Consider the following 9,693-nt stretch of genomic DNA (forward strand, 5'->3'; position numbering starts at 1 on the left):
TGATCTGTGTGGATGATAATCCGCGCGGCTGATGATCTGTGGCTGATGATCTGTGTGGATGATGATCTGTGTGGATGATGATCTGTGTGGATGATGATCTGTGTGGCTGATGATCTGTGTGGATGATGATCTGTGTGGCTGATGATCTGTGTGGATGATGATTTGTGTGGCTGATGATCTGTGTGGATGATGATCTGTGTGGCTAATGATCTGTGTGGATGATGATCTGTGTGGATGATGATCTGTGTGGCTGATGATCTGTGTGGATGATGATCTGTGTGGCTAATGATCTGTGTGGATGATAATCCGCGCGGCTGATGATCTGTGGCTGATGATCTGTGTGGATGATGATCTGTGTGGATGATGATCTGTGTGGATGATAATCCGCGCGGCTGATGATCTGTGTGGCTGATGATCTGTGTGGATGATGATCTGTGTGGATGATGATCTACGTGGCTGATTTGCACGGCTGATGATCTGTGTGCCTGATGGGGGGGACTCCAACATGTCTGTATCTGCGTGAAGTCATGATAATACACCTTTGGCTCTACTGGATGATGTCACTGTTTATATCCTGTCTTTCTCCTCCTTTACTTCCTGTCTGTCTTTGATTTCATTCTTGTTGAGTTCGTTCTGAATCGACCTCATTATCCGTCCGTCCTCTCCCTCATGTATCGGTCCTGTGCTTGTTCAAATTGTCCCTGTCTCCTTCCTTCCTGTCTCACAGGAGAGACCTAAGAGTGCCTTGGAGCGCCTGTCGTCTCCTACGGAAGCCCTGCAGCTCCCGAGCATCCAGCCTCGAGGACGGATGACGGCTGAGGAGCAGCTGGAGCGGATGAAGCGCCACCAGAAGGCACTCGTTCGCGAGCGCAAGAGGAACCTCAGCCAGGGCGAACGCTCATGCGCAGGCCTGTCCACCTCCACCGTCAGCACCCAACGCTCCTCGTCCTCCTCCAGGCTGCCCTCCAGCACCTCTGACGCGCCGGCCTCCGTACGTTACCCCCCACCCCCGCGCAGCAGCAGCAGACACAGGGAGCACCACCTTCACCACTGCTGCTACGCCCCCCTCCAGCCCCCAGCCACATAATAACTCAGCAGGAAGGCTAACACGTTAGCTCACTCTGCCTTGTTGACATTAGCACTAACATGCTAGATGGGCGGGACTTACAGTGGCTGGGTGGTTAGGTTGGTTCATGCTTTAAGAACAGTGAGAGAGCACAGGGAACAGATACTCGGCTCGTGTTGGACAGGCGCTCCTTCTTTATTTAATATTATTAAAGGTTCAAAGTGAACCTGGTTACCACATGCTGCCCCCTGGTGGGACCTCACTGACACAATTCTGAATGTAACGCCACTGAGAGGAAGAGGAGATGATGTGTCAGCAGGAAGTAGACAGAAGAGCCCGTCTCTGTACATCACACACCTTTATTTATTTACTGAGGGATATTTTCAGAACACAGCTGTACAGGTATATTTTGTAGAGATTTGGTATCAAGAGAATTTAGAGGAGCAAAGGAACGGCGAGAAGTGACAGAGTCGAGTATTCAGGTTGATGAGATGAAGAAAGAGGCGACACATTTGGCACAAATCATGATCACACCTCCCTGCTTTCTTTTCTTCACGTCTAATCCAAGTGCCTTGTTTTACTGCCTTTGTCCCAAATTTACCTCCTTAATCAACATTTGAATTAACAAGTGTGAAGCAGAGTCTCCACCTCAGAGACAATGAAGGTTGGTTCTCTGTGTGACATCAGAGCTCAGTCAGGACGATGTGGAGACTCTGCTGGTCTGAGGGAACACTTTGACATTCACAGTGGATCCAGTTTGTACTTCCTGGTGTCGTCTGGGTTCAGTGAGGAATGCTAACAATGCTAACAACACTCTAAAATGTCAAAGTCTTCCTTTAAGATAACGAGACAGTAATAATGACCTGATTGGTGGATTGACAGACTAACACATTGTAACCAGACTGCTGTGAGAGCTGCCTGTAATCTGACTACATTTCCCACAAGTCCCTGTAACAGAGAGCAATACACAGTCTGTGATCCTCTGGTACGTCTTCAGACCAGAGCGTCTTTATTTCCTCTGTTCCACCAGCATCAGACATGTTTACACTGATTTAGATCATCATCATCATTAATCAGCCTTTCTCCTGTTCAGTTTATGTTATCCTCTGACAGAGGTTCATCACCACATTACCACGGTTACAGTGAGGAGAGTCTGTACTCTATCAGAGTACAGTTGAAGTGGCCTACGCTGAGCTGTTTTATGCATCATTGATATATAGGACAGGTTCAGGCCCCGCGGCCCAGATGCAATAAAAACGAGGCTGAACGAGGAGCGACGGCGTCATCACTGAAAATCTGTTCGACAGGTCAAAGCTCCACTGTGGAGGATTTTAACTAGTGTTTTCTTTTATTAGCCTAAATAAGAATTGATTGAGTCGTTTATATCGACACAGGGAGCAGGTCCTTGTCTACGAGGTCGCCATGTTGCACCGCCACGTTTCTACAGTAGCCCAGAACGGACAAACCAAACACTGACACTGAGGTTTCTACCGTTTTTTTCCCCGTTAAAGGGTTTTTTTGGGGGAGTTTTTCCTGATCAGCTGTGAGGGTCATAAGGACAGAGGGATGTCGTATGCTGTAAAGCCATGTGAGGCAAATTGTGATTTGTGATATTGGGCTTTATAAATAAAATTGATTGATTGATTGAGATAGAGACATTCATGTGTTCATGTCAGACACTGTAGTTGGCATCAACTCTGCAAAGAGCAACGTCAGAGAAACACAGATTTATTTAACCATCTTTATTCATTTAGATAATTCAGCTGCTCTGTTTGTTCTGTTTCATAGACGTTTCACCTCTCACCGTCCTCAGTTCATCTGAAGACTAACACTGATTTATAACCTGACCCTGTGTGTTCAGAGTGTTTCCTGGTGTCAATCAGCTGGTGTGTTTGTTTCTGAGAGGAAGAGACCTCTGTGAATAATTCAGCTCCTCAACAATCAACACTGAATGAATTCTAACCAGGAGAAGTTTCAGATGGTTGTAATCTGTAATCTGTAATCTGTAATCCTCACTGATAGACGGCACTGAATCCTCCACACTGCTCCTTAAAGAGATTTATTCTGATCATTGTTTTATCAGCATCTCTGAAGACAGTGAAAAATAATAAACACTTCCTCCAAGTTTCCTTCTTTATATGAATGAGTTTATCAGACCAACAGTTCAGAGCCTGGTGTAGGTACGGTGTCTCCAGCAGTTCAGAGCCTGGTGTTGTTATGGTGTCTCCAACAGTTCAGAGCCTGGTGTAGGTACGGTGTCTCCAACAGTTCAGAGCCTGGTGTAGGTACGGTGTCTCCAGCAGTTCAGAGCCTGGTGTTGTTATGGTGTCTCCAACAGTTCAGAGCCTAGTGTTGTTATGGTGTCTCCAACAGTTCAGAGCCTGGTGTTGTTATGGTGTCTCCAACAGTTCAGAACCTAGTGTTGTTACAGTGTCTCCAACAGTTCAGAGCCTGGTGTAGGTACAGTGTCTCCAACAGTTCAGAGCCTGGTGTAGGTACGGTGTCTCCAACAGTTCAGAGCCTGGTGTAGGTACAGTGTCTCCAACAGTTCAGAGCCTGGTGTTGTTATGGTGTCTCCAGCAGTTCAGAGCCTGGTGTAGGTACAGTGTCTCCAACAGTTCAGAGCCTGGTGTTGTTATGGTGTCTCCAACAGTTCAGAGCCTGGTGTAGGTACGGTGTCTCCAGCAGTTCAGAGCCTGGTGTTGTTATGGTGTCTCCAACAGTTCAGGGCCTGGTGTAGGTACAGTGTCTCCAACAGTTCAGAGCCTGGTGTAGGTACGGTGTCTCCAACAGTTCAGAGCCTGGTGTAGGTACGGTGTCTCCAACAGTTCAGAGCCTGGTGTAGGTACGGTGTCTCCAACAGTTCAGAGCCTGGTGTAGGTACGGTGTCTCCAACAGTTCAGAGCCTGGTGTAGGTACGGTGTCTCCAGCAGTTCAGAGCCTGGTGTTGTTACGGTGTCTCCAACAGTTCAGAGCCTGGTGTTGTTACGGTGTCTCCAACAGTTCAGAGCCTGGTGTAGGTACGGTGTCTCCAACAGTTCAGAGCCTGGTGTAGGTACAGTGTCTCCAACAGTTCAGAGCCTGGTGTAGGTACGGTGTCTCCAACAGTTCAGAGCCTGGTGTAGGTACGGTGTCTCCAACAGTTCAGAGCCTGGTGTAGGTACGGTGTCTCCAACAGTTCAGAGCCTGGTGTAGGTACGGTGTCTCCAGCAGTTCAGAGCCTGGTGTAGGTATGGTGTCTCCAACAGTTCAGAGCCTGGTGTTGTTACGGTGTCTCCAACAGTTCAGAGCCTGGTGTAGGTACGGTGTCTCCAACAGTTCAGAGCCTGGTGTAGGTACGGTGTCTCCAACAGTTCAGAGCCTGGTGTAGGTACGGTGTCTCCAGCAGTTCAGAGCCTGGTGTAGGTACGGTGTCTCCAACAGTTCAGAGCCTGGTGTTGTTACGGTGTCTCCAACAGTTCAGAGCCTGGTGTAGGTACGGTGTCTCCAACAGTTCAGAGCCTGGTGTAGGTACGGTGTCTCCAACAGTTCAGAGCCTGGTGTTGTTATGGTGTCTCCAACAGTTCAGAGCCTGGTGTTGTTACAGTGTCTTGGTGGCACCGCTGTCCGCTCCTCGTTTGTCTCTCACACATTAATGTTGAAGCTCTTCTGCATCATTGTTTTAATCCCTCTCAGCTCAGTATGATATATATCAGCTCACAGAGACAGTAGAATCAGCAGGTGAAGAGTAGAACACAGTAGAGACCTTAGAGAGGTGACCTGATAATCACCATCTAATCACCTGTGGTAGAAAGAAGCAATGCACAAACTCTGTCCTCCATTTTCTTTTCTATCATGTAGAAGTTTGCACTGGACAATAAAGAGTTTCTGGCTTCTCAACTTCCTGTGGGCTGTGTCCTTCCTACTCTGTCCCCTCTGGGTCTGTCTGTCTGTCTGTCCCATCTGTGTCCATCTGTCTCCTCAGGGTCTGTCTGTCCCCTCTGGGTCTGTCTGTGTGTCTGTCCTCTCTGGGTCTGTCTGTCCCCTCTGTGTCCGTCTGTCCTCTCTGGGTCTGTCTGTGTGTCTGTCCTCCCTGGGTCTGTCTGTCCCCTCTGTGTCCGTCTGTCCCCTCTGTGTCTGTCTGTCCTCTCTGGGTCTGTCTGTGTGTCTGTTCCCTCTGGGTCTGTCTGTTCCCTCTGGGTCTGTCTGTCTGTCCTCTCTGGGTCTGTCTGTCCCCTCTGCGTCTGTCTGTCTGTCCTCTCTGGGTCTGTCTGTGTGTCTGTTCCCTCTGGGTCTGTCTGTCCCCTCTGGGTCTGTCTGTCCCCTCTGGGTCTGTCTGTCTGTCCTCTCTGGGTCTGTCTGTCCCCTCTGCGTCTGTCTGTCTGTGTGTCTGTCCTGAGCACTACATGGGGACGTTTCCTCTCAGATCAGAGCTGCACGCTGCTGGAGCGGGGAGGATGCATGGCTTTGATGCTCCTGGATGATTACTCACAAGTACCCCTCACCGCGCGCACACACACACACACACACACACACACACATACACACATACATAAAAGTGCCGAGGCCTCATCCTGATGCTCGTCCTGTTCCAGAATCAGTTTGTGTTTGCGGTCTCATGTCGACCTCCTGACTTATCTTATTTAACTGTAACTGTAGTTTGATTCCTCCGTCTGCAGGCGTCCTGTCATGTGGGGGTGACAGGTGAGCGACTGTATCTGTATGTTTAACAGTACGACACCAGAGATGAACAGGCCGTCACATCAACACGTGTCCTGCCAGTCATCATGGACAGAAACAACAGGAGGAGTTGGAGACAGTCATGGTGTCAGTGGAGGTCGTCAGTCAAAATTAACATTAATTATTACTGTAATTACAAGGCCTCACTAATGACCGGCGGCGTTCTGTCTTCAGGTCGGTACGTCTGTCTGTCCCAGTCTCATGAACGTCATACAGGACGGTCCAACAGTAAAAATACTCTGATTACATCAAACACTTGAACTGATACTCATTTTTTTGATGATTAAAATCCGTTCAGTGTCTGACGAACGAGGGAACGATGAACTGATGACACTTTGGTGTTCAGATCACTGTGACCTCAAAAAACATGTTCTTGGCCATAAGTCAAGAATCCACACATTAATTACGACAACGTTTATAAAAACTGTAGTGGACTGGACTCACTGCAGACACATCACAGATTATATACTGTAGACATAATATATCTGTTATAGACACTCAGTAAAGCAGACAGACCACAGTGGAGACGACAGCACCACTGTCAGTGCTGGTTTTTACATTTCACCATAAACTCACAGAGAGAGAGACAATCACTGCTCTCCTCCGTCCGTCCGGTCACAGCCCCACACGGGTCTGTGAGATTATTAAAGGACATAAACACGTCGTTGATCTGTAAAGTGATTATTTTAATTATCTCTTTATCTGCAGTTCATTTCTCAGTTAATCTCTGTGCTGTGTAGAAATGTTTCCGCCCGATACGACTTCTTCAGATTCCTTATTTTCTCTGATCCACAGTCCGACACTCAAACATGTTCACATGTTCAGTTTACTATCACAGAAGACAACCAGCAAATTCTTAGGTTTAAGATGCCGAAGCAGTAAATTCTTTACAATTTTATTGATTATCAGCATTGTTGCAAATTTAATATGAGTTGAATAACTGATTAATCAACTAATAATTTAGTCTTTGAAAAACATCCATCATGTAAAACTCTTCAGCTCCTTGTATGCTCCTGATCTAACGTTAACACTCCAAAATATGTAAACTGTCAGACTGAGCCTGGGTTGGATCAGAAAGAAACTCTGTGTCGATAATTTCAATAACTCCTTTAAATTTCCTGATAATAAACACACAACACCTTTTACCCACACGTGTCCAGAATAATTAATAATTATTTGACCTTTAAAGACTCAGATCTGAAACTGTTAACAGCTGATCTGTTAGTCACTGTCAGCTGCGTAACTCTGAGTCCTGCTGCTGTTTTTCCAGGTGTTTGATTGGCAGGAGGAGCGAGCCGCTGCAGAGGGTCAGAGCGACGAAGGGTGGAGTCACGCCAAAGAGAGACGAAGGATCCAATCAGATGAGTGGGTGACAGTGACAGCTACAACCACACACATACGAGAGGTGGATGTGGAGCCTCTCGACTATGACCTGGACATCAGCCGAGAGGTAGAGACACATCACTCATATCAGCATCATAACATGGATGAGATCTGTTTGTCTGCACAACCTCAAGAACAAAAGAATTTACTGCTCATCTCAGGTTTTACTGTTTTCATTGATTGCTCAAACACGTTTAAAGAAAGTAGAATCCACTTGATCTTCATCATCACCTTCTGAACACAATGCAGGTCCTCTGTACTTGTGTTCACCTTTCTTCATTAGTAGCTTAATGAGGAACACAGATCTGATAGAGAGAGCCCAAACTGATGAATGAACTGTTGAACAAAAAGACAAAAACATCTTTTCACAGCTGAAAGAAAAACCCAGATGAACCTGAGTTAAACTCCTTCAAACAACTCATCAACCAGCTGTCTGTCTTTATCCGTCTAGAAGAGACAACACCTCTGTGCTGCCTCATTGTCAGCACGGATCAAAGAGGCCACAGACACGTAATGACTGTTTTAATATGAAGAAAACTTTCTTTCAGTATTTGAACAAAGACGTGCAGCAGGGTTTGTTCTCTGATAAAACATCTGTGGAAAAAATAGAAATGAGAAAACCTTAGAGAAGGCTTTTATACTCTTACTCTCAGCAACCTTTTTCAAATCCAGTGTGACGTTCACTCAAAACTTTGGGAAAAAATCATGTCAGTATTTTTATGTCTCAAACGTGCCCAGAGGCAGACTTTAACACTGACGACCTGTGTCCAACATGCAGCTGTCCAAACCCAGAAAAGTTCCCATCCCAGAGCGCTACGTAGAGTCCGACCCTGATGAGCCTCTGAGTCCAGAGGAGCTGGAGGAACGCTCCCGCCGGGCCCAACGCATCAAGAACCTCCTGGCCAAATCCAGGTACATGACCCTGGAGCTAGGTTGATACTGGTTTTGGTTCTTTAACACAGGGACAGTGTTGGTATTCAAAGGGACGATGTTCAATATTCTGTGTCTGCTCTCAGACAAATGTATTGATTGAGTTTAAAATGGCTGCCACGGGCTTCAGATGTACTGTACATGGAAATAAAGGTCTGAATGGTGATCCATATAGTCAGTGTGGTGTTCATGAATCCACTGGTTAACAGTCTTTGTGTCCCTCCAACAGTTTTCAGAACATCCAGCCGTCGGCATCGCTGGACTTCAGTGAGCTGGACTCAGCTCTGCAGCAGCAGGAGAGGATCATGGACGTGTCTCAGGCGCTGGCCTCAGAGGCCTCGCGCAAGAGCAAACAGGTGGCAGGTGAGTGACCAGCTGGACCTCAAACTAACCATCAGCCATCACAGCTGTGACACATGTTCTCCCTAAACCCTCAAAACCTCAACTTCAATGATCCTAACCTTCACCCTAAAAACTCGCCAGCCCCATTAAGAACTAAAGACGGACTAAAATATCCTGTGTACAACTGTCCTGTGAACCTCAAACCTGTGCTGACAGACAGAGACACAGGAGTCATGTTAGACATGTCATCTGTCCCTGGTGTGCAGGGACCGAGTGTCCGGAGTCGGTGAGCAGGTCTGGTCCAGGTACCTGTCACTTTCCTTCTGGGTGGTGTTGTGTTGTGTATCTGGTTTGGTGTGGCTCAGGAGTGTGCACAGACTGGAGACAAAAACCATAAACCTATTTTCTTTAATGTCTGTTGGTGACGTACATGAGGTGTTTTCATTTTTTGTGTCCTGATTGAAGCGAAGTCTCAGGGCTGCTGTGAAACTGCTCCCAGTCACATCACTGTGTGTGTGTGTGTGTGTGTGTGTGTGTGTGTGTGTGTGTGTGTGTCTCCTCTACTGCCCTTTCCTGATTGAACCTCCAAAATGTAACCAGATATTTTTAATCACGTTCATGACCTGAGTTTGGAGCAGGAGATCATTATTATTATAGAGGAGCTAAAACACATCATGGTATATCCTGTTCACCTCTGTCTGAACATTTTATAGTTTGGTTTCAGAGTTTCTTGTCTGACTGAATCTGTGCACAGTCCTGGTGTTTGTGTTTTGGGTGATGTTCCAGCTTCAGGTTTCCTCTGGGCTCTGGGATCTTAAAGAGCTGCTCTGGTTAAATGTGGCGCTCGCTCGTGTATGTGCAGGCGGTGTGTGTGTGTGTGTGTGTGTGTGTTTTCTATGTAATATCTTGATTGAACTCTTGCAGGAATAATGACATTGATACTGTTCAGTGGTTTGTATTTATCAGAATAACAGTATTTTATTTCAGTCTGCAGTCAATGATTTTGTTTTAATTTGTCAGATTCAAATACACATTATATGTCAAGATAATATTTGAGCCAGGTTTCCTTCAGGTACCAGATTTACAACACAAAACTAAACAGTTGCGGGACATTGTCCCCTGGGAGCAGTTTGTCTTTGTGAAATCTTCTGGACACAAATTTTAAACAAATGACAAAATTCTATTGAAAGTTAAATGTGTTTAATTTGCAGAAGTAGCTCTGATGTAAATTGAAGATGTGTGTATTTCGTGAC

General features: G+C 46.4%; 1 protein-coding gene across 13 annotated transcripts in view; it reads left to right on the forward strand.

Moving 5' to 3' along the window:
- The window catches only part of LOC117261996 (pleckstrin homology domain-containing family A member 7-like), a 206,565-nt gene that overhangs the window by 196,394 nt on the left and 478 nt on the right, over positions 1–9,693 (forward strand). For 11 of the 13 annotated variants that reach the window (XM_078167541.1, XM_078167543.1, XM_078167547.1 and 8 more), the window contains 5 exons: positions 728–991; positions 7,056–7,235; positions 7,947–8,080; positions 8,328–8,461; positions 8,707–8,745. In XM_078167541.1, the coding sequence (XP_078023667.1) occupies positions 728–991; positions 7,056–7,235; positions 7,947–8,080; positions 8,328–8,461; positions 8,707–8,745 (751 nt within the window). Of the gene's footprint in view, positions 1–727; positions 992–7,055; positions 7,236–7,906; positions 8,081–8,327; positions 8,462–8,706; positions 8,746–9,693 lie in introns of those variants that run through there. The other 2 variants (XR_013491559.1, XM_078167542.1) reach the window with 2 other exon arrangements.

This window comes from Epinephelus lanceolatus, chromosome 5, assembly GCF_041903045.1.
Source record: "Epinephelus lanceolatus isolate andai-2023 chromosome 5, ASM4190304v1, whole genome shotgun sequence".
Classification (NCBI taxonomy): Eukaryota; Metazoa; Chordata; class Actinopteri; order Perciformes; family Serranidae; genus Epinephelus; species Epinephelus lanceolatus.